Source organism: Lepidochelys olivacea, assembly GCF_965140295.1.
Source record: "Lepidochelys olivacea isolate rLepOli2 genome assembly, chromosome: 11".
NCBI lineage: Eukaryota > Metazoa > Chordata > Testudines > Cheloniidae > Lepidochelys > Lepidochelys olivacea.
In genome coordinates this window covers 12,770,953-12,795,393 of record NC_140421.1, presented here as the reverse complement: position 1 = coordinate 12,795,393, position 24,441 = coordinate 12,770,953, and the positions used below count along the sequence as shown (strand labels likewise).

Here is a 24,441-nt window from a genome sequence, read left to right as displayed (position 1 = left end):
AAATGTTGGTGTAACTCCATTGACGTCAATATCCTTACACCAGATTTAAGATTTGACTGTAGGGATACACTTTGGAAAATTAATCCAAATTATCTAACAGTGTGAATTTAAAGTGGATTAGTTAAACCGCATTAAACCCTTGTGTGGAGGCACTTATTCAGAATTAAAGTGGCCTTCATTCAATTTAGCTTAAAGTAAAGTATCCTGTGTTGCCAACTTTGGGATGCTGATGCAGCGAAAACCACACTGGCTGAGGATGAACGCTTGGCTCTGGGGATGAATGTTTTCTTTCACTCTGAAGGCTGTCCTGGGTCACTCAGTCAAAGCCCATGCTTCTGAATGCTGTGCTCACCTGATGCGGTCGACAAGGCTCCAGGGCATAGGGATGGCTTATTGCCACCAAGATATGGGATACCCAGGTCTTTCTACTTCCCCCCTGCAATCTGAGCACTGCCTGGAGCGTACATGCTCAGCCATCTTCACTGCCATTGTCTCACATTTCTGACAGGCTGGGGAAGGGATTTAAATCAGAGCTGCAAGAGCTTGTTGAGGTACAGATAAGATACGATTAAATGAATTATATCCAGTGAAATGCAGTGCTAATGAAAGAGACATTGGGAGGGTGAAGGGGGAATAAGAGGAAGGGGAACTGAGTATGCAGTGAGAAGTTGCAAACTGTTGCAGTCCTTTAATTAAATCAGCCTAGAGCTGCTGCCTTCTTCTTTCCCATCGTGCGCACATTCCTGTTAGATCGGACTATCTTTATATCATAACATTCTTCACCTTTATGAGGTGTCCAAAGCAGCTGTGGGGGGTTGGGAAGAGATTTAAGAGGCATTGAGAAATCTGAGTGGTTTGGCTGGAATGCCTGCTTCAGGGTTGTTCTTTCTCCTCTTGTCTATTTGTTTGTTTTCCTCTGGATCGCCATTGTACCCTGATTGCTGCCATAGAAGTGGATTGCATTGCCATGTTTACCTTGCAGAGCACAGGTTGTTTGCTTATTAGGGAGTTAGGTCTTTTCGGTTGGCTGTTTTTAGACACATGTAAAAAATCCCGAGCTCTCTGCCAACCGGCACCCAAAAAACTGCAGCCAGGAGTGGAACTGGGGGCACAACTGTTTTGCCCCATTCCTAGCTACCCAAAAGCAGTAGAGTTCCCACTCTGCAGGCTTTCTGGATACTGACTTGCAGATGGTTTCTGGAGCAGGATTTAGAGATTGCAGCTGATGTGGGGTGGCCCGTTTCTTTCAGCGCTTACTGTGCTGAGCTGGGTATGAGCTCTGAATCGCCCCAAACTCTGAACGCTCACGCGATGTGTGTGTGTGTGTGTGAGTAAGTCTGAGCTCTGGTGCTTTTGCAGTGTTAATGTGTGCCTTGTTTTGGGTTACATCCCAAGATCCAGGATTTGGCCTCTAAGAATATGAACAGACACCCAGCATCACTCACCTGAAGATCTGAATTGTCACAGGGACAGTATTAAAAAACCAGGACCTAGGAAACAATCATCTTTATGCACTGGCATGTACAATGTCTTGACATGAACAGTGTAAAGGCTTGGGGACCATGCGGTGATGATGAATATATGCTATTTATTTCTATTTCCGTGGTCTGTTTCTTATTTTGCTGCTCTCCAGAGCCCACATCTCTGGCTCAGTCAGGTTCATGTCAACAAGTGACTATCGTAAATTTCCATAAAACTATGTGTAGGGGGAAACGAACACACCCAGTGCTAACTCAGCATCTTCTCCCTGCCCTGATGTGCACTAGCCTGGGGCTCTGGTGATGTGCCAAGATGAGCAGATCTCAAAGGTGAGAGGGTCCTCAGCTGATAGAATCTGACTACTAGCCCCCCAGGCATTTTACTCAGAGCCAGCAATAGGAGCCTCTTGCTGAGCCCCAGATAAGTCAAGGCTTTGAAGAGCACAAACACCTTGAGTTGCCCCTATAAGTGAATAGGAACCCTGAGCAAAAGCTTGATCACAAGTGATCACACCATGCTATCCCCTGTACATGTAGCAGGCCCCTCTGAGCTGTTGTTTATATCCTCTTTCTTCTCTTCATTCTTCCTGTGCGCCATCATGCATTTTAAATCGGTAGGCAAATATGTACATACGAACATAAGAATGGCCATACTGGGTCAGACCAAAGGTCCATCTAGCCCAGTGTCCTGTCTTCCAACAGTGGCCAATGCCAAGTGCCCCAGAGGGAATGAACAGAACAGGTAATCACCAAGTAATTCATCTCCTGTCACACAGCTTCTGGCAAACAGAGGCTAGGGACACCATCCCTGCCCATCCTGGCTAATAGCCATTGATGGACCTATCCTCCATGAATTTATCTAGTTCTTTTTTTTTTTTTAACCCTACAAAGCTAGAAACCTCACTGGATGATTTGTTCCCTTCTGCATGTAGGGTACCCAAGGTAGATGATGTCATTGCACACAATACAATCACTACTGTAAAGTGCACTTACATATGGGTATGTACATAGCAGTGTGATAAATACCTGAAGTTCAGTTAAAAGAGCTTATCCTTGGTCCCTGGAGACTGAACATTGTACACCTGCATTCATGACTGGCGAGTAAGGAATCTGAATTCTCAGTGGGTTATGTTAAAAAAGAATCTTCGGCCTATTAAAAGCATCTTTTAAGCTTTTACAAGTTAATAATGAATCAGTAAAAGTCTTACTCTCTAGACTCACTTACTTTAAAATCATTGGTTTTTTCTTCCCCTCCCAAACCCCCGTGCATTCACTGTTTTTTCCACGTAATTAACCTAGCACTAAAAGATAGTCTCTGTTTAGGCTGCAGAATGTTAGCTAATTGGGTTTGAAGTTGTTAAACTGTGAAAATCTCCTACCCCAGCAAAACAGGTTGAGAGCTAAAGCTGCAGTGCTTACACATGTGATGTGTTTTGTGAGACACAATCAATTGGGCTGAAGATATTAACTCCAATCAGAACCTAGTGCTTGAGCCAAAAGCAGAGTAACATGGTGGAATTGGCACAGGGGCTGAAGGGCATTCTAATCCCAACTCTGCCACTGACTTACCCGGGGACTGGGAAAACTGAGATAATAGTTACTCACCTGCCTCAGATTGATGCTGTAGGGATGAATTAGTTCATATCTGTGTGGTGCTTTAAATGCAATATCAATAATAAGGATGATTATCAATTTGGAAAACTGCTTAGGTGTCATGAATGTCACATAATGTAAGCATGTTAGACATCAGGGTGGAAGTGCTCAACCAGGAGTTGGCAGTGTTTCCTAGACATCATGCTAATTTGTGACATCAGCTGGGTCCAGAGCCCTGAGCCTTCTGGTTTATCATTCTCAGATCTCTGGTTCATTGCTTTGTTTTGTCTTTCTAATATCGCTTACATGGTGCAGCAGCTAGTGTGCTGTAGATTCAAACAGTCCTAAGTGATAAAGCAATCCTAGCCCTATCATACAGGAGCCAAAACTTAACGGCGAAGCCCATGTTTTCAAAAGTGGCCTCTGACTTTGGGTGCCTCAACTTTTGAGTTTTCCCAGGAGTGCTGAGCAACCACAATTCCTGCTCTTTGGGAGGTGTTTCTAGTTGAGCATCCAGAACTGGGGGTTATCAAATTGAGAAGCTGCATTGGAACACTTGGCTTTGGGTGACTTGTCTGGGGGGACTTACCTGTGTTAGAACTGGGAACAGAGCTCTGCAATTCCTAGCTCCTCATTCTGTCCTCAGGGCACTTAAGCACATCCCTTTCATTTCTGTTTCTCTATTTCTGCTTCCAGTTACAAGTTATTTCCACACTGTGTCCCATCCTTTGGATTCCGCCATCTCTTGTCCCTCACGGATAAAGTGGACCGTTTCAATGAAGAAGTTCAGAAACAGAAGGTTTCCCGGAACAGAGATGCTCCAGAAGGTGGCTTTGATGCAATCCTGCAGGCTGCTGTGTGCAAGGTGAGTCACTGGTTGCTTGTGCTGCTTGAGTTTTAAAGCACAACAAAAAGGAGGTTTAGGAGCTTTCCTCAACTCTATTCTTGCAATAGAAAAAAGACCTTCAGCATTTGGTGATTTCTTGGAAATCACGATTAAATTTGCAGAGAGTACATAACAAAGATACAGTGGAAAGGGGTTTTTTATTATTATTTTATAGATTTTTATGTATGGAAAACAACCATTAGTATCTTGCATAGTTCAAAGGGATAAAGAATGTGAGTCCTTGCAGATGTGAATTTAGAGCTGTAAGAGTTGATTCCATTGTCAGTTCTGTGGGTGCCCCTATTGACTATCTTGGAAGAAATCTGCATTCTGTATGCTTGAGTGAAGTGTTGGAATTCTTTGAAGTGCCAACAATATATATCTGTGCATAACACACCTGTTGAGTGTGTGTGTGAATCATATCTTCTTATAATGGCTGGCCTACATTGAGGATAACAGCCAATTGGTGTTACTAGCTAATGGTATAACTCCTTTGACTCAAGCTGTTAAAATCCTGTGCTTTTGGTGCTGAAAGTTCTGAACAATGTAGTGTATTAATTAATCATTAGTGTATTATTTGCTGTGCTCCAACAGCACTTTCAACACTGTACAAAATGTAGAGGGAGACACAATAACTGCTCCAAGGAACTTGAAATCTAGGGGCATGTCTATGCTGCAATAACACGGCCTGATTGCAGTTTAAGTAGACATACCTGGGGTAGCTCTAATCTAGCTCATGTTTCATTGCAGGCTAGTCCCAGTAATTACCCAGGGTTCTGGGCAGGCTTGTGCAGCCCACAATGAAGCATGTTACTGCAGCTTCACTGCTCTGGTACTTGCGTTAAGCTAGGTTCAAGCTAGGTTGGGTATGTCTATTTGAGCTGCAGTCACATCTAGTGGCTGCAGAATAGACAGACTGTTAGAGATGCAACATCTGTAATAACCCAGGCCATGTGTGTGCTCCAGTTTTAGCAAATAGTCTGGAGACCCATTGCTTGCAGAGCTCATGAGACTGGTTATTTTATTAATCTAATATTTAATATTTTGTTGTTGTTTTTAATTCTGTAACCCTGACTTCCTCTGAATATCACCACATCCCTGCCTCCACAGGGCACCAGTGTGTCAGGTTAGTGGTAATGACACTTGCTGTGGGACCTCTGAAGTTTGGAACAAACTTCTGATGGGGAGAATATGTAGCATGTTAGGTAATAGTGTTACATTCCTTTAGGAATTTGTTTTCAGAGATAAGAGCGTACTTTTGCTAACAGCTAAAGGAGTTTTTTCCTTTAGTTCAAGCAGTGGAGGCCTGTGTTTTTGGTGCTTATGGCCTCAGTTTCACTTCCTACTGGTGACCCCAGGTGAGGTTTTGTTATGATTGTTTAAAATGTGATAATATTTATTCCCCCCATATGGAAAGGATAGCTCTTTGTAGATCCTCCTGAGTAAGGGGAGAGGAACTACTGGCTTCTTCTGGAGGTGGGACAGAAGGGGCATGGCACTGACAATCCCTTCCATGCCAGTTAGGAGACCAGGTCAACCAGGGAAGTCAATGCACATTGCACCATCTTGAATTGTGGTGTAAATGGCCAAGTTCCCACTGTGTGGCTGGGATCTCCAGGACACCTCCACTGCTCACAGTGAAGGGACACAATACAGACAATATCAGCAGTCACTTTGGCAGTCGGTATGGGTATCTTCATGTCTTATACATGCGTTTTGCTTGGCATCTGGCTCCTGCACTTCCCGTGTTTCCCTTAATGTTATCCCAGTTACAGGGCCAAGATTTTCAAAAGACTAGACTAGAGATCTTTAGGTGCCTTGATTTTTGGGTGCCCAACTTTCCTGATCGGCATTTCTGAAAATCAGGCCCCTTTTTAAGGTGTCTCAGGTTGGATACCCACATTTGGAGGCAGTGCTAGTCTCTTTGAATATCTAAATTGTCTAAATATTTAAGTATATTCAATGCCTAGTACAGTGCTGCTTTTCTGACTTAGCTGTCTGAGAAGTTCTGTATCCCCGAGTCATTACTCTTTTGGCCGGTCTCATTTCGCTCTTTTTTTTTTTTTTTAGATCCTAGAGTGGGAAAGATTTGTACAATAAATACAAACTAATAGCCGTACCAACATCTGGCTTCTTTTTGAAAGATGTTATGGTAAAAATCAACACGGATGGGCTAACTGTCTTAGGCAATGAAAAAGCCAGGCACAATGAGCTTTTATACTGAGGCTAAACTGGCTAGACAGGAATATTAACCAGTCTTCTGTAATTACATTTTCCACTTGCAGCTTTTTGGCTTCCTGCTGTGTTTAATTTTAAAAGTACAAATATTGTCAATGCCTAAGAAGTTTGTGACTCCTACGTTCTATGAAGTGAGCTGCAGAAAGAAAATAAGAGTAATTAGTCCCGATTGCTTGGTTATATATATATTTTCCCTTTGGAAATTTGACTTGAGCAGTACAAAGGGCAAATCACTTAGAAACAAACCCCGAACTCATTGCTTTCCATTCCTCCTCCAATTCATGTCTATACATTTGGCGCATATCTGAAAATCCCACTCTAGGTACCTAACTTTTAGGGCAATATTTTCAGAAGTGCCTAAGTGACTTAGGAGCACAAGTCCCTTTGAGAGCCACTGGGATTTGTGCTCCTAAATCATATATGTGCTTCTAAAGATCCTATATCACAATAATAAAATGCCCTGTTTTTCTACACGTGTTCACTGGGGGCTCAGAGTGCCCAGTGCATCTGAAAATCAGGCCTCTTTTATTTGGGTGCCTAAATAGGAATTTAGATACTTTAGGCATCCAAGTTTGAAAAATTTGGTATAAGATTTGTTGGTTTTTCATTCTCCAGCAGAGTTCAGAGATCTTGGGATCTGCTAAAATTGCAGTGAAGGCTTGATTTATTTTTTTACCATTGGAAATACTGGTTTTAGTACAGAAGGCTTGAAGGTCGTTGCTGCTTTATGCTTTCAGTTGTTGCTCCCTCTCTAGAGGAAGCAATGTTGCTTACTCATGGAGTTACGGGCCTGATGCAAACCCCATTGAAACCAATGGAAAAGCTCCTATTGATGTCGCTTGGCTTGAGATCAGACCCTGTATCCCTTCCTTTTGTAAGGTCACCTTCTGTCTCGCGGATATAGATTTTTTTTAAAAGGATGTGTGTGTGGGGGGGGGGGCACAAATATATCTCCACGTTTTTTTTTCAAATTGTTAGCTGGGTAGAAATAAACTAAAGTCTGGTTGGATGTTTTTATGATCATAAACGGAGCAGTGTGTTCTGCATTTCATGATAGAAACTAACTACCGAAGAATGACTGGCTGCATGTTTCAGCACTTTTATGATGTAGTTGCTTAAGGCTGTGTGAAATGCTGGTTTCCTCTGAACTGGTTACGTACACTTGGTTGGCTGGCCTTGTGCAGGTTTCACATGTCCTCCTGGTTCCTAGTAGTTCCACCCAGTGCATTGGCAGCCCTACCGCAATTTGGTTTTCCTCTCCATTCCCCTCCTATGCATTCCCTGCCCTGAAAGTCTCCTTTCCTGCTCCACACATGCCCTTGCCACCTTTAACTTAGTCAAAGGTTAGTGCCAAAATAAACATATTAAATATATATATATGCATTGCTTAAACTTCCCCTGACCTTCCTCTACTTTGGGGAGTATTTAATGGCTTCCTTCCACAAACCTTGGGTCTAGCCCTGCCTGTCCATAACACAAGTCATATATTAGAAAGAAAAGCTAGTTTCATTCCGGGAATAATTGGGAAGCACGTGGCTACTAAAGCCAGATCTGGTAGGAAGCTACAAGAGTTGCACCTTTCCCCGATGTCTTCCCTATCCAGTGAACGGTGAGCCACACCACCAGCAAAGATTCTAGTTAATAGGAATTTTCGTGAAAAACTTACAATTCATAGAGGCATCTTTCCCTTTCCAGTTACCATCCGTTTTCTTGCTACAAATAATGTGCATGTCTAATTTTGGCGCCCAATTTGAGACATCTGGGACCTACTCCTCAACGGTGCTGAATGCCTGCAGCTCCCATTGATCTGCGCTGAGGCTGTGAGGGGATCAGCTTCCCTGAGTATTGGGCCTAGAGGGTTAAAACTGGTGGATGCTATTGAAAATTTAGACCCAGATCTTGAGTGGTTCTGGGCACCTTCAACTGCCACTGAAATTGGTGGGAGCCAGAAGGTGCTTAATACCTCTCAGGATTTGGCCCTTCATGGGTGCTGCTCACCAGGCAGAAAATGGTGTCCTTTTGGAGGATGAGATGGCAGGAGAAGGATGGGTGAAATGGTGGGTTAGGTGATAGCAGCCAGGGAAGGGAATTAAATGCCAAACTTCAGTGTTGTCTAGGGCACCAATGCACTTGTTCAGAGCCCTGCTTTTTGCAAATACAAAAATGAGTGAGCCTGAAAATTAACGCAGCCTCCAACCCTTTCAGGTGATAGCTTTTGCTCCTTAGCTAACAAAGGCAACAGGTAAATGGTTAAATATCAACATTTGTTTTTTTCTTCAAACAAAATCTTGGGCCAGTTTTCTTCTTCCAGGGGACTATGCTTATTATTAATTGGACCAGAAATCTCCAGTGTGATTTGTCTGGCTTAGTACAAAATCTCTTTCCCTTTTTAAAGAAAAGTCATTTTTTAAGTTTCCCTGTGTTTGGCTTAAGTACAAGAATAAGGGAAACTACATTAAAAGAGAGTCGGCTCTTGATTTAAAGATGGTCTCAATAGTCCGATGAATAGAAGCAGCATACTTTTGAATGGCCTAATAACCACTTTTTAAATGCAGCCAGTTCTGTCTATGCAGACACGTTTCACAGCTAATGAAACTCTAGCTTAATCCTTCTAACCTCATTGGGGTTGTTTTGGACTCAGTCCTGCGAACTATGTCAGCTTTTGACCTCCCAAAGGGATAGAGAAGGGAGGTATCGCAAAGTACTTGCACATCCAATGCTTGATATGGTTTAACATTAAAGTGTTTTTTTTCACTCCAGTACGTGAGGAGTTGCATGTTGCTGGGAAGTTTTTTTTGCCATTTGTCCAAGAGACCAGTTCTGTCAAATACCTTGTGCTTGCCAGATCAAAAATGCACATTGCAAAATGAGCTGGAATGTGCCTGTTCCAGGACAGTGGGGGTGGGAGAGAGAATGAGTGAGATTGGTGTGTTAGCCACGTGACTGGCAAGTATTTGTTCCTACAATCTTATATTCATTGTGTGGCTCTTTAGAAATGCCATTATGAAAACCTTGGGTTAGCAACCATGTCAAAAAGGAGAAATATAAACTGGGAAGTTGTTTCTTTGATTGATTGAATTGAAATATTGAAATTACCAGGAAGCTCACCAGAGTTGGATTGCGGTTTTCAGAAGTGCCTAAATCACTCATGAAAACACGTGTCTGTCAAAGTCGAGAGAACTTGTACTCCCAAACTGCTTAGGTGTATTTGAAAATCCCAGCCTTGGACTCCACTGCACCAAAGGGAGAAGCTAAGAGTGGAGGGCCTATTCTGGGACTGTTCTGCCCCATCATATGTATCTAGGGCTTGTTAGTGCAATCATCTGGGCTTTGAATTGCACCTACATGTAGCCTGGGGTCCATGCAATCCAGGAGCATTGGTGGAATGTGCTGTAACATTATGGATTAACAACCAGCAACAATGAATTTTGAAATGCCATTCTTGCCTTACAGGTGCCCCAAAAAGGGGATCTAAACCTTGATTGTGCTTTTAAAAGCACAGCGGTGCTTTTGTGGGTGGTGCAGAGCTGGAGTGCCTTAGGAGAGGACAGGGAAGCATTTTACATCATGAAGGAAGAATGCCTCCCGGAGCTCCAAAGGCTGGAAACATATAGGGTAGAGCACTTCCCCACGCAGTGCCCTGCCTCCATGGAGGAGTGCAGAGGGAGCAGTCCCTGTGCTCTCCTGAGCACAGACTGTAATTGTGTCTGGCCCTTATGCATAAGTAGCAAGGGATACTCCTGGCGCTGTTCTGCAGCCCGTACTGCAGACTCTCGGATGAGCCAGTCTGGCCTGAGTGAGCATTCTCTCCAGGTAGCTAGGAGGATTTCTCTGTTGAAGGATGTGCCTTCCCTGCAGAGTTAATGTGGTTGATTGGCACCTGGGTATAGCCTAGCCTGATAGTGAGCAGGCTCACTGCACAGCCCCACCCACATTATTGTGTCCTCACTAGTGCTGCACTCTCACTGTATGTCACTAGGGCTTCTGGGGGCCTACCCCATGGTCCTTTGTGCAGAGGTAAGCTGAGCTGCTCTGTGATACTTTCCCTGTGAATTGTGGGAGAACGTGTCTGTCCTTTTGGGCAGATGGGGGAATTGTGGGAAGGCACTGGAGGACTATCAGTGCTTGTGTGGTTTAGCCCCAGACCCCTGTCCTCACTACAAAGTGGGCAGATTATCAGCTCAAGTGAAAGCACCACTTGGGTTTTAGCCCCCAGCTCCAGATGAGCCAGCTAACCTGGGTGTAAAACACCACCAAACTCGGATGGGAGGGTTTTGTGTGCAGACAGGAGGAGAGTTAGTGTGGTGGCCTTGGTTCAAGAGAATCCCCAGACAGCTACCACATTCTAGCTTCCATCTAATGGCTACTGAAACCAGGTGGGCTGAGAATCTACTAGAGCTATAGCCCCAGCCAAGGCACCACCCACAGGAGCTGTGATTGGAGGATCACCCAGCTCCACTGATTGGTCCAACTACGCTATTTAACCCAGGAGGAGGAATAGGAAGTTTGTCTGAGTAACAAGGTGGTTCCCTGTGGTGCTCCATTGGACCATGCTTGTGTCCGTCTCTTGGACCCGGCTTCCTGGTCTGCTTCTGGCTCCTGCCTTACCCCACCTTCACTCCTGTTTCCACCATGCTCCTGCACCATGCTTAATCCTTGCCTCTCCTCCTGCCCTTATGCCTCGACTCCAGTCGTCCATGACCAGTCCTGGCTCCGACCCTGGCCTCTGATTTCTGTCCCTGAGTCTGGCTTGACCCTTGCCTCTGGCATATGGCATCTGACCTTGGCTCTGACCCTCAGCTTTGATCTGGCTTGACTCCTGGCTCTGGTAACTGACAGTTGCCTCTGGTGATGAGCCTTGGCTTTGTTCCCCAACCTGGCTGCCTGCACTGCCCACTAGAACAGACTCCTGCTCTAACTACTAGGCCAGACCACCTACATCCTGGTCCAAAACAGTTAAGGATAAATAAGGCTCTGATTTTAGCAGAGAAATTTTTAGTTAATTTCATAGAACAGATGCAGGAAGAAAAGGATCAGTAATGAAAAGGTCACCAAATAATGTAATTTCCACTACATCAACAGACACAACAGGTGACGTTTGGGATGGGGTTTGCCGGGGGACTGGAGAGCAAGCCCACGCCACACTCACCCCATAATGACAGCTCCTGTCCCATGTGTCTGGACCTGGCTCTCCACCCCAGGCATTGCGACCTGGTGCACAGGATCACAATGCCACTTGGCTTGGGGACCTAATCAAATGTGTTTTTGCAGCCACTGTCAAGATTTCATGAATGTCGCTCAAATTCATGATTTCTCTGACCACCATGACCTCGGTGACAAAGTTGTAGCCCTACGATGACACCTAGTAAGAGCCCAGATTAACTCTGAAGTAAAAACCTACGCTGAGTTTGTGTGTGGGGTGTGAGTGCTATATGGGTAGACACCTCGTCTGGTGTATTACACCTCAGAATAGCTTTTTATGATCAGTATTTAATGAAAATGCCATCCATTATGAGTACAGCTCTCACTATCGCTCCATGCTGTTTGCAGCAGCATGGCAATTCCATGTTGCTGAGGAAACAAGATCAGATTTACTGTGTTTGGAGGAATTTGGCAGGTCTCCTTTGGCTATAAAAGCAGCTGAAATGCTTATTCCTGGAGCAGCATAGAGAGGGTCTGGTGGATGGTTCACTTATGTACATACCTCCTAGTGCCTTTTTAAATAATCTTACTGGAAAGAAATGTTGGGAAATGGTACCCAAAGGGGTTCCTGAGTTTTATCCCTGGTCAAGAGTCGGCGGATAGGCCTGCAGTATCCTTTTAATCAGTGATAACAGAGACTCCTCTGTTGTATGGGAGTGGGGCTGGGACAATACACAGCACAACCTGAGAAGCACTTGGCTCAGAACAGGAGACTGATGACTCTCTCCTGGTTTTGTTTCCACCCAGGAGAAGATTGGCTGGCGGAAAGAGGCCTCTCACTTGCTGGTCTTCACGACAGACGATGTGCCACACGTAGCACTGGACGGGAAGTTAGGTGGACTGGTCCAGCCACATGATGGCCAATGTCACCTGAATGAGGCGAACGAATACAGTGCGTCCAACCAGCTGGTGAGAATAAACCACAGTGCCTCCTGTGTGCTGGGTTCCCTTTTTATTGGGCGCTTCGAAACCTTTGAGTGTCAGCAAATTCCTTGCATTTATTTATTTGGTTTCAAAATACCCCTATTAAAAGAGCTGATCTTGCAGGACCCTTTGACAGATGTCAACAACTTGCACTCCCTACTACCCTGGGGGCTTCATTTGAGTCGGCAGTCTACAAGTGAAAGACTCCTCTTGCACTGCCAAGTCCCTGAGCCATCACAAAATATCAGGGTTGGAAGGGACCTCAAGAGGTCATCTAGTCCACCCCCCTGCTCAAAGCAGGACCAATCCCCAGTTTTTTTTGCCTCAGATCCCTAAATGGCCCCCTCAAGGATTGAACTCACAAACCTGGGTTTAGCAAGCCAATGCTCAAACCACTGAGCTATCCCTCCCATCCAGTCCCCTTGTTTCCTGTAGCATCCAAAAATGGCTAAACAGACTTTCAAGCCTGCAGACCCCTCAGGGTTAGTTGCACACGGGAAAGGTTCATTTGACATCCCAAATCATGGCAAGATTCATCCACAGAGTGTAAAGAAAATGTAAAATGTCATACTCCTCTTCTAGTACATGTGCAGTAGATTGTCTGTCATCTCTTCAGTGCAGGGCCTGTGTGTACATTATCTAGCGCAATGTAGCCCTGTTCCTGACTGGGGCTTCTGGGTCTGATAGTTATATAAATATTAAATGATAATAGACAAAATAACCTTTCTTTCTTTCTTTCTTTCTTTGGAAATTACAAGTGAGTCAACAGAGGAGACTGCAGGTTACTTCCTGGGTGAATGAGTCCTTGTCTGCTGTGTAATTATCAAGTGTTCTGCAGATCTACGCTTTATTCTGCTGCTTACAAACCCTAATGATTGTTGTGTTCCTGAATGTACATAGAAGGTTCCCCACCCTCATTATGCCAGGCTTTCCTGGCTGGCTGCCTTATGACGACAGGCTGGAGTCCTTGAAGCAAGCTAATTTTTGTTTTGCCTGTTTGAATTTGTAACAAATAAAATTACATTTCCATTGGTCACTCCTACTTTCTGTGTATTGGTGTGGCGTTATATTGTGAAATTGGCAAAGAAGGAATCCACGGGCTTCCATGTTTTTCATCTCACTGGCTCCAAATTAAACTTGATCAGTTTGCAAGTAAAAAGATGGTGGGGTTTTCTCCCCTAACTGCAAACTCAGCCTGGGATCTGAAATTCCAGCCAACCGCTTTCTGTTGTCTTCATTTAATCAACACAGTGAAGATCCTGCAGATGGTCTATTGATGGTGTGCAGGGCCACATAGAATCCATCTCATTCCCCCACATCGATGTGGGCTTTGCAGGGCTAAAGTTAAAACTCTGATGTTAAGCTGCTTATTTTCTTGTCATTACTCTAAGACACAAGGAGCAGACAATGGATTTTACCACTTTCAGGGCAAAATAATGTCAGATCTCTCTCTCTCTCTCTCTCTGCAGTAGATTTCCCATGACAGTAACCCCAGATAATGGCCTCATCTCCCTTTCTTTAAGATAGCAATTAATTTAAATCCATGCACTCACTGATGGCAAAGTAAAGAGTGGGAAGATCAGTGTTTCAGATGGGTTGTTTGCTGTAGCTGATTTTGTTGGCATTTGCATGTGATAGGTGTGTAAGAAATACATATACAGAGAGAATATGTCACTTTTCTGGCTATAACTACACTATAAGGACCCTGCATAAGAATAACACATGCTGTGTTTCCATAAGGAAATCTGCTGCTCTAGTTAGAATAAACATTAAATTGCTCTTTGTTTCTGTGTCACAAATGAGTCTTTCTGATCTGTTTTCCTAGGATTATCCTTCCCTAGCACTTCTTGGGGAGAAACTGGATGAAAACAACATTCATCTCATATTTGCTGTGACAAAAGCTCATTATATACTTTACAAGGTAAGTGCTGTTGAACAACCCAGCAGGGAGATGGTTTTTATGTGATCAATTGGTGGGGAAAGAGCCGTTAGTGACACTTGGAATAGTCTTCCTTCTAACAGGAATAGAATGAAGCAGGCTGGTGTGGGAGGAAATGAGGAACAACTCTGAATTAAATACATGTGAGCAAGAGCTGTGCTGTAAAGCCTGGAAATTCTTGCATAAGTTGAACTCACCCAGTTGTGCCTCTGCAGACACTGAAAGTCTTGTCGTTTCAGTGAAAAGCACGTAAGCGTCTTAAAGTAAACAGATAAATGTTTACGATCATGTGAATACCTAAAATAGACTCTGGTCTGATCCTGATTTTAGGAAAGTTGCCAGCCATTCAGCATCTGAGAGAGCACACACCTGTTCACCCCACTGCTATTACTTAATCCCATTACCTAAGAACGCACGGTGTTTCTGCCTGATTGTATTTTTTCCATCACTAAATCCAGAGCTTTCAAGCAAAAAATATTTTTTTCTGAGGGAATTCAAATAGTATCTGGGCTAAAACACATGTAGAGTTTCTATTCTCAGTCTCAAGGATTTCTAGAAACGCACACAAACTGGGTCTGGGTTCCTACCACCACTGCTGCCTTTTTAATTTTATTTTTTAAAGAAGGAAACCATGCTGTTCAGCATAAAAAATAAAGTGGAGAGGGGGCAAATGGTTGCATGGAAGGTGCTCTCATAAATGTTTGCATCCAGGTTTTAAAAAAATACCTTATCCCAGAAACTCATCCCTTGCACTAAAGGCAGGACAATCGTAAATGCTGGTAATTTCAAAATCATGCTAGTAACCCACAGAGAGCTAAATGGCTTATTATCTCATTCTCCACACCCTTTTCAGTGCAAACTAGCATATCCACCAGAGCAGTCTCTGATGCAATCCAAGGCTTGCTTCTTGTACGGCAGGAATGTGTGCCAAATTCTGCTCTCATTTACACAAGTTCAAATCCACTGGATCTTGCTCCATCTAATGGGTGTGGGCCTTGGTTGGTTGGGAGTGGGTTACTGATCATTATTTGGCCAGTTTCTTTGGCTGTAGATTTTGATTAGCATTTTATGGACCCATAATGCTCCTATTTCCTTTGTCAAGTGCTCCATATTAAAATTACACTGTATCATGTACTCTAATTAATAGATTCTGGGCAAAACTGTGTCCTCCATCCCATGCAAGCAGCAATTGAGGTTAATGGCTACACTGGTAGAATTGAGAGCACAATTTAACCCATGTTCTGTATTTCATTTTGTGAATCTTTCTGTGTTTGTTTTTAAGAATTTTACAGCACTAATTCCCGGAACGACAGTGGAGATTTTACATCAAGACTCCAACAACATTATCCAGCTGATAGTCAAGGCATACAATGTAAGTTTCTCTTTTACTTTAACATTTCAGCTGATGTGTAGTAAAAACTGAGTTCAGTTCAACTTGCTTATTCCTCCCTTGTGGGCTCCACCCATAATTGGTTCCTTCTGAACCAGCTGTCTGTAGGACCAGAACTATCACTAGAACTGCTGCCTCCACCCTGCAGGGATTATAGCATCTAGGTCAGACTCAGGATGAGGTTGTTTGTGCTGGTTTCACGCCCTGTCTATCTTAGATACTTATACAGCGCCCCTTACTGTAGTATTTGATCCCCTTACAGTCTTGAATGTATTTATCCTCTTAACACCCCATGAGACAGAGAACTGCTCTTATCCCCATTTTACAGATGGAGAACTGAGGCACAGTGAGACTAAGGGCTTGTCTACCCGAACGTGGCAAGCTGGGCTGTGACTCTACCCTGCACTAACCATCCATGTTGACCCTGCTGACGTGTATTAACACTTTGTTAATGCGCCTTGATCTAATTCTACTGCTATTTGAAAAAGGACTAATCAAAGCACATTAATGAACTGTTAACGTGTCAGCAGGGCCCACATGGACAGCCAGTGCACGGCAGGCTAAGACAGGGTAGTTTTCTCTCTTCCTGAGTATTGCTGTCCCTAAATCAGAGTACCCTGATGATGGTAAAGCCAGTGATATCTTAGCTAGTGTGTCTTTGTCAGGCAGCTCACTGTGGGCCTGATCCAGCTCTGTGACACTCAGAGCATCCTAGTGCCAGAGGGTAAGGGGCTCACTGGTATCAGGTAATGAGTTTCAGCTGGCTTGACCAATTCAGTGTGCCCCAACTCACTGTGGTTACAATCTGTATCTAAAAGATGTCCTGTAACATGTCATTGGAAAACTAATATCTCCCTGATCATTAATATTCTTGTGTGATGTATGTATGCAGTGTGCAGGGCTTAAATTCTCTTAGAGTATTTCCTGGAGCCCCAGGGCTCGGGGCTTCAGCCCCGCAACTCCCCTGAATCTGGCTCACGGCCCCCCAGAGGTTTGAAAATATTTACCAGAGCTCCGCTCCAGATAGCTCCAGCTGAATTTAAGCCCTGGAGGTGTGTATTAAGAGTTATGGATATGTGCTGGAATGCTGACTAAACTGTGTTTAAGCCAGGCATGTCACGGGGAGTTGATAAACAGGTCTTCCTAGACAAAGGAATGTGTATTTGCTTCTCTGACCAGTCCAGCTGTCAGGCAGAGACATTGAAGGTCCATTAAGATATTAGGTAAACAAAACTGTCAAGCTAACCCATGGGGAGGAGACAGCATGGCATCTACACCTTGGTCTGGGTTTTGCTTTTCAAAGAATACATTACAAAGTTTTACTGGTCTCTGAAGAGGTGGGGGAAGGGGGCCTGAACCTCAAGTGATGAGCAATTGAATCAACTGATTGTAGACAATATTGCTGTGTTATAAAAGTATAATAAGTGAGGTGTTTTATGAATGCCTATGGCAACTGGTAGTTGACATTGTGAATTGTATGTATTAACACTACATAAGGAATTATGAATACTCATGAATATTAGGCTTGTCAGTCTGTGCTCAAACAAAGTCGGAAATGGGTCTCTCCCAGACAGGAGGGAACGTCACACTGTCTTCTATGTAAATTAAGCTTCCTAGAATCAAAACCATGGAAGCCCTATGTACGTACAGGGGGAGGGGAAACCCACAGGAAGGGGGAAACAACATGAGGTCATCCTGCCTCTTGAAACAAGGTCACTGAACTTTGGAAGATATTAGCCGAGACAGAAGGCCATTTTGACATCTTATCACTAGATAGACACAAGGAAACAGAGCTCTTGCAAGCCGAGAAAGATAAGTCCTTCAACCAAGAGGGGGTTAAGATCTTTGGGAACTGAATATAGATGAGAAACCTGCTTAGGCAAAGTTCTTTCAAGTAGGAAGACCAGGGAAGCCAGCATCTTGCACTTCTGTCCTGAGGGAAAGTCAGCCATGGCTAGGAAGAAGGAAGATTAGTGAGATTTCCCTCAATCCTTCTCCCTCTCTGGTGCTTCCCTGTTTATTTTCCATATCAAACTTTCACTGTATAAGCCACAACTGGATTTCCTCCACCTCTTGCTCTGCTTTTCCTACTCTCAATCTGGCATCTGACAATCCAGCTGTGTTCTTTCTGCCTTGCACATCACCACCAGCCACCAACATCACATCACATTTGTCTGTTACTTTGAGGAAGCATGAGATGAAATAGAACTTGTCTGGCTCCTCTATAGCTTTTGGAGCTATGTAGTGTTGCTGATTTAAAAAACAACAACATGCATTTGTCAGTAAGGCTATCATAGAATCCTAGAAATAAGAGAAAAGACCCCTAAGCTATCTTGTGAGCAGCGTGGGGTTGTTCTCCCCAGTCTGCACTTCAGTGCTGTGTTCAGTCTGGTTTTAAATGAGTACACTATTGAGAGCTCCCACCAGTCCCTTAAGGGCATGTCTCCACTGCAAATAAAAGGTGTGTTCTTGACTCAGTTTAGCTAACCCACATTAGCTAACTTGGGTTAAAATAGCAGTGCAGACAAGGCAACTCCGCTTTTAACTGGGGTTAGTAGCTTGAGTTCAACTCCAAGCTCCTTTATAGGCTGTAACTGGAACTGCTAACCCAAGTTAAAAATAGACTTGCCATATCTTCCCTGCTTTTTTAACTCAAGTTAGTTAATCTAAGAACAGACTTTTCCCCCCCTCAGTGTAGACAGATCCTCAGAGACGATCAGAGTCTAATAGCTATGGGGGCACCATAGAGCATATGCTTCTCCTGGCTTATTGGGTACGTGAGATAGCACCAAGTGGTTAAATGATAGTTAGGAAAGGATGCTGGCTGGAGTATTCCAAGTGCTGATAGAAAAATGCCAAGACAGCTTTTCTCCAGCTCTTTAAATAGACTCAGTCTTGATCAAGTGATAACTCAGTGTATTTACATTACTGATAGTTAGTCTCCTTTCTAGGATACAGCTGGCTGCTGAAATTTTCCCAGATCAGGAAGAAGAGATAGCACATTATTCTGACAGGTCAATGTTCATTTTTGTGAGATTAGTTTTAGGGGGAGTGGGTTGGCAGATGTGTGTGGAGTGCATTTGAACTCTATAGAAACATACTGTGTTCAGACTCCAAGTAATAGAACCTCTGTAGGGGTTGTAATGTGAACCCATGAACCTGACAGCACAATCCAGACTCCAGACAGGAAATAGTTTCCTGTATTACAACATGGATATGGGAAGTTAGGGTTTTTTGTCTTGGGTTGTTCAGATTTGCATCGTCTAAACCAGTTTCTCCCCTGCTGCTTTCCAAAAGCATTAGCCTTTTGCTAGCATTGCCTTTCAGTGTGAACACAGAGTTCATTAGCAGACTGATTGGCCATGGTGTTAAGCCAGAGTGGGTTGGAGAACCTACCAGAGCATTAGTAGAGCTGATCAAAACAATTTTATGCACCAAAATATTCCTTGACAAAAAATTTATTCTGATTTTTTCTGATCAGAAACAAACAAGAAACTTGGTTTCAAATAAATATTTCAAAATGAAATGAATAGTTTGGTTTCAGTTTGACTTAAAATGTCCCAGTTGGGGGGAGGGGGAGAAAGGGCAGGAAGAAGAGTATAAGAGAGGGATGAGGAACCCTCCCCCAACCCCTCAAATCTGAAAATGGAAAAGAAACACAGTTCTTTAGTCTGAAATGTTCTGAAATGAAACAAAACAAAAAATGTCTTTTTAGTTCTCAACAAAAATTCCCATAGAAAACCTGACATGATATCTTTCAACAGAAAAAATTTCAAAACTTGTCTGTTTTTCCCCCCCTTCCCTCTGAGAAATATTTTATCTGGAAATCTATTGGTTTTCTGATCAGCATTGTTAATCAGCGAGCGAATACAGTACAATTGTTGGCATGGTAATTCTGACTTGGTAAAGTTTTCCACACCCTTTCCACAGATGTAAATGATGTCTCAGGGTGCAAGAGAGTGAAGAATCAGGCCCTATATTTTAATAACAGTAATTTTATACAGGAGAGTTATGGATGTTCAGGCCAGATGCTGACCTTTTCCTCAGAGGTAGACAACAGAGCCCATTCATACCTTAAAGCAGTTTTTCTTCCTGGCACAGAAATATCTGTTTTAAGATCTAGTTATACATCTCTGCATTCCAGTCACATTGTGCACAAACAATCCTCAGGTATATTAATCTGTGATTTGAATATGCAGCATTATGGACACCTGCACAGTACTGTCCTTGATCCGCCATAAAACCTCCAACTGATGTCTTCAGGATACGAGCCATGTTTTATCAGTCCTTTACTTTTCAATGGAAAAAATACCTTTTGTGACTGTTTGAAGATGACTATCCTTTCTGTGAAGGAGTGGGTGCATGTGTGTGAATGGATAGCTGCCCACAACTCTAGCTGTGCTGGTCAAAAGTACACTGAGCTGATATAATGTTACATATACACGTGTGTGCACGCATTATTTTTAAAATTTTTTATATATATATATATATATATATATATATATATATATATATATATATATATATATAGATGCCCAGCCACACTGAGCACAGTATAAGAACCTCAATAGACTAAGAAGAACCACATGGACAAGAAAGATGCCTACTGATTTTAGTAATCTGATGGGTTTCTTTTCCGTTTGCTTTCTAGAGTATTCGGTCTAAAGTAGAACTAACCGTTTGGGACAGTCCTGAGGATGTCAGCCTGACCTTCACAGCTACATGCCAAGACGGTTTCTTGTATCCTGGACTCAGGAAGTGTGCAGATCTCCAAATAGGAGACACAGTAAGTTTGATTTTTGCATCTTCATTAGATGGGTTGTTGTGATACTCTGTGATCTTCTGGGAGTCACTTCACTCTTGTTTGTTTATTGTTCCCCTCTGTTAAATGGATAATAATACTTGCCTTCCTCCTTTGGGCAACATATTGAGGCCTAGTTAATGTTGAAATCCTCTGATGATGGTACCACAAAAGTGCTAAGAGATGGTGGCTTTGTGAGAAGTAAATCAATTCAAGGTCAGCTCTGAGGGAAAACAGGTGTCTTGTTTTCAATCACAGGCATGGAGTTTTCTTGAGCATTTTATGGACTGTGAAAGGCAGGAATAGACTCTGATCCCAGGCATCTGTGTCATCTTCTTACCTATCTCCTTTTATTTCCTCAAATCTCTCTATCTCTTTAGATATTACAGATGTTATTGCGATTAAGTCTGAGATCCTTAGTCTTCTGTCTCTCCCAAAACTCAATCACTTACCAGTATTCTATTTCAGTGACCTTCTACAGTATTTCAAAAAGTGAGAAATGTACAAAAAGCTACTCATGCGTGGATGGCACTATTATTTCATTTGGTGAATCTGAGATATAACTTGAGGTGGCACTGTGGGGTAAAAACACGTCTTGCCCCTAAATGCTAACATTATCCCATATTGGACTCTGTTGTGCGCTAATTAATAAATAGGAAAGCTTAGCTCTGCTTGTCTTAAAGTTGCATGTTTGTAAGATAAATAAATTGTTCAACTATATCAAGTCGGTTTTCAGGACATTTAGGGAAATGTTGCAACATGATAAATTACTACAAAAGACAAAGGATGAAACTTTTGGGCCAAAATCAGGATAAGATCAGAAAGATGTTTTTGTTTTCAGCTTTCAGTTCTCCTAGGAGGATTTAGTGGTTGGGTCTTTGGTCTTTTTCTTTCCTATTGACAATCCCCTGGGTGGACAGTAAGGCCTGCAGCATGGCATGTCCTGAGGAAATGATTGTCCTCTGGTAGTGAGAGATGGTTCTTGGTTCTTTCCAAGACTAACTTGACAGAACAAGGAGTAATGGTCTCAAGTTGCAGTGGGGGCGGTCTAGGTTGGATATTAGTAAACACTATTTCACTAGGAGGGTGGTGAAGCACTGGAATGGGTTACCTAGGGAGGTGGTGGAATCTCCATCCTTAGAGCTTTTTAAGGTCAGGCTTGACAAAGCCTTGGCTGGGATAATTTAGTTGGGGTTGTCCTGCTTTGAGCAGGGGGTTGGATTAGATGACCTCCTGAGGTCTCTTCCAACCCTAATCTTCTGTGATTCTATGATACTGTTTGGACATGATAGATTCAGTACCTTGCTACACAAATTTCAAGGGATAAACAGTCTTTAAGACATGTGTTGTCTTGGACTTGCTACTCTATCCTAGTTTATTTCTATCTGGCATGCAAAACAGGAGGCTGAACTTCAGACAGCCAGATTATCTGTGGGTATAAATCATCATGGAGCCATGAAGTCAATGGAGCCAGGCCATCTTACACCAGCAGAGAATCTTGCCCTCAGTGATATATTTGTTGCACTGATGCATGGAGTAGCTGAATGCCATTATTTTATTTTCCTTATTTTAGAGGAATTACAGATTTTTCCTGAGGTTAAGAGTAAATCAGTGCTTGGAATTTTAAAATGCTTTGAAACAGAAAAGGTCACATATCATCTTTGCACCAATCTCCAGCCATTCCCTTTTGTGTTAGCCAGCTAAAGAAGTTGGCATGGAGCTACTGCCACCCAGCCCACGACAGCTGGCACATTACTGAGTCTGGGAAAGGCAAAAGAGGACCCCTGGAAAGACCTCTTCAGGCATTTTAAGCATTTTGAGACATGGGCCTTTTCAAACCCAGTGGCTTTCTGGGGAAATGAAAAACTGATCATAGTCTTGTCTTCCTGGGTAGACAACAATTCGGATTGTGGTAGATAGAGGTGGACTAATCAGATAATCTAATCCATCCGCTGGCAAAGATAGTGCTAAGGATAGAGCTCCCAATGAATCATCGGATACGACGCATGAAGGTCCCTTCAGCTGCCATCTCATCCCCAGCGTACTCTGCAGAAAGCATTTTGCATTATGGGTTATGACTTGTTGGATAAGTGCAGGAAGGTAAAAGGAATGCAGTAACACTCAACTTGCTGAGGCTTAATGAGTGAGAGAGTTCCAAACAGTCTGGGGGAGGCAGCTTTCAGTGGTGTGTGGGATTCCTTTCTTTGCCATTTACAGGATTTTCTGGCACCTGCTTTTAGAGCAGCATGCTAGAATGGTAACACCAGGCTTCTGTGCAAGGAGGTATATTTGGGTCTGAAAGTGACATACTTCATAGCAAAGTACAGCTGGGAGGCAGGAAGGGGCTTCTGAATCATCAAGTTTTCCTCTGTTCATCCCTCCACCTCCTGATAACCTCCGGCTACACACTGTGGCTTTCTGTCTTCCCACTGCTCCTGATTTACTGCTTCATTTTATCTCGTGTTGCTCCCTGCCACAGAACTCTCTCCTTGTCTGCATCCAGCAACTGCCCTCTGTCATCGCCTTGAAACCCTCTATAAAGTCCACTCCTTCAAACAATCCTTCCTCCTCCTCTTCCTCAATAATCTTCATGCCCTCCCTTTCTTGAACTGCTGCCCTGTGTCTTGTTTTGGATTTATCTTGTAAACTCTTAAAGGCAGGAAAACCCTTTGAGGCATACATTTATCTATGTTTGCAGTGTCCCATGGTCTGTTTTATGGTGCTACCACTAAGGTTGCTCTGTCTTGGCACAGGGGTTGGCAATCTGAATGGAATTCACTGGCTAATTCCTGTAAGCAGTCTAGTGATGTATAAATAGTGAATAACTGTCCGTTTCCAGCTGAGTGTGAATTGCTGGGGAGATGGTCAGGATTGCTCCATGTATCAACCATAGATTGTGGACACAGTCTATCTTCCCTGCGGACCGAGTGCACAGCCTCTCTGCAGAGATGCTAACCCTTGCTAGCCCAGGAAGTGAGAGAGAAACTAGGAGAAAGCATCATAATTTTGGGGATGGGGGCGGGGGGAGCTACAAATGGCAGGCAGCACAGCATGAGCATTTCCTACCTAGGACAGAGAGTCAGGCAGATTAGTAATGAGAAGCCCCCCTGACGTGAACAGAGCACTAATGGGTCTGCTGTAAGGCACAATTCTGTGCTGGCAGTGGGGGAATTGGATATAAGCTGGAGGTCTCTGCCACCTTTAATTTTCATGCTTCTCTGCTTTCTCTCAATGACCCATTAGTGCTGTAAAGTTTGCCTCTCCGCAGAAAACTTGAAAGGGAACAATGGTCTTTGTAGCAGTAGAAGTTCCCTCAATTCATGTGTGGGGCTACATCCTGCCCCAGTTAAAGTCAATGGTAAAATTCCCATTGACTTCAAAGGCAGCAGGATCTGGCTCTTAAAGCTGAAGGGAAACTTTCTTAAAAGAGGATAATGCTGGTATTGGGGTCCTAAGCTGCTATGGTTTAGTCCTAGAAGCACTGGTGTCAGTCCATGTAATCCTGCTGGCTTTTCACAGATCCCCTTAGCTCAGTCTCTCTGATCTGATTTCCTCTGTAATTTAGCATTTTTTCTATTCTCTGTAACCATTTCAGGTCTTGGAAATCAGTCTCCCACCCCCGATCCCCTTTTTCCAAAGAAGGGCCAGTATTGCTGCTGTTTCCATTAGGTGGAACTGGGTGCTGAAATTCCATTTTGCATGCTGCCATTTGGCAAATAAGAACAGAACAGAGTAGATGTATTGGGGGGAGGGATAGCTCAGTGGTTTGAGCATTGGCCTGCTAAACCCAGGGTTGTGAGTTCAATCCTTGAGGGGGGGGCCATTTGGGATCTGGGGCAGAAATTGGAGATTGGTCCTGCTTTGAGCAGGGGGTTGGACTCAATGATCTCCTGAGGTTCCTTCCAACTCTGATATTCTATGATTCCAATAGCAACAAGAATTCAAGGTGACTCTTTAAAGGAGAAGGATCTTTTCCCCCATCTGTTTTTG

At 43.5% G+C, this 24,441-nt stretch overlaps 1 protein-coding gene across 1 annotated transcript in view; it reads left to right on the top strand.

Moving 5' to 3' along the window:
* ITGB5 (integrin subunit beta 5) overlaps window positions 1-24,441 on the top strand; it is a 112,009-nt gene that overhangs the window by 36,194 nt on the left and 51,374 nt on the right. Inside the window, exons 5-9 of the mRNA XM_084643553.1 lie at window positions 3,768-3,936; window positions 12,145-12,306; window positions 14,147-14,242; window positions 15,543-15,632; window positions 20,302-20,436. Of these exons, the coding sequence (XP_084499679.1) occupies window positions 3,768-3,936; window positions 12,145-12,306; window positions 14,147-14,242; window positions 15,543-15,632; window positions 20,302-20,436 (652 nt within the window). The remainder of the gene's footprint in view (window positions 1-3,767; window positions 3,937-12,144; window positions 12,307-14,146; window positions 14,243-15,542; window positions 15,633-20,301; window positions 20,437-24,441) is intronic.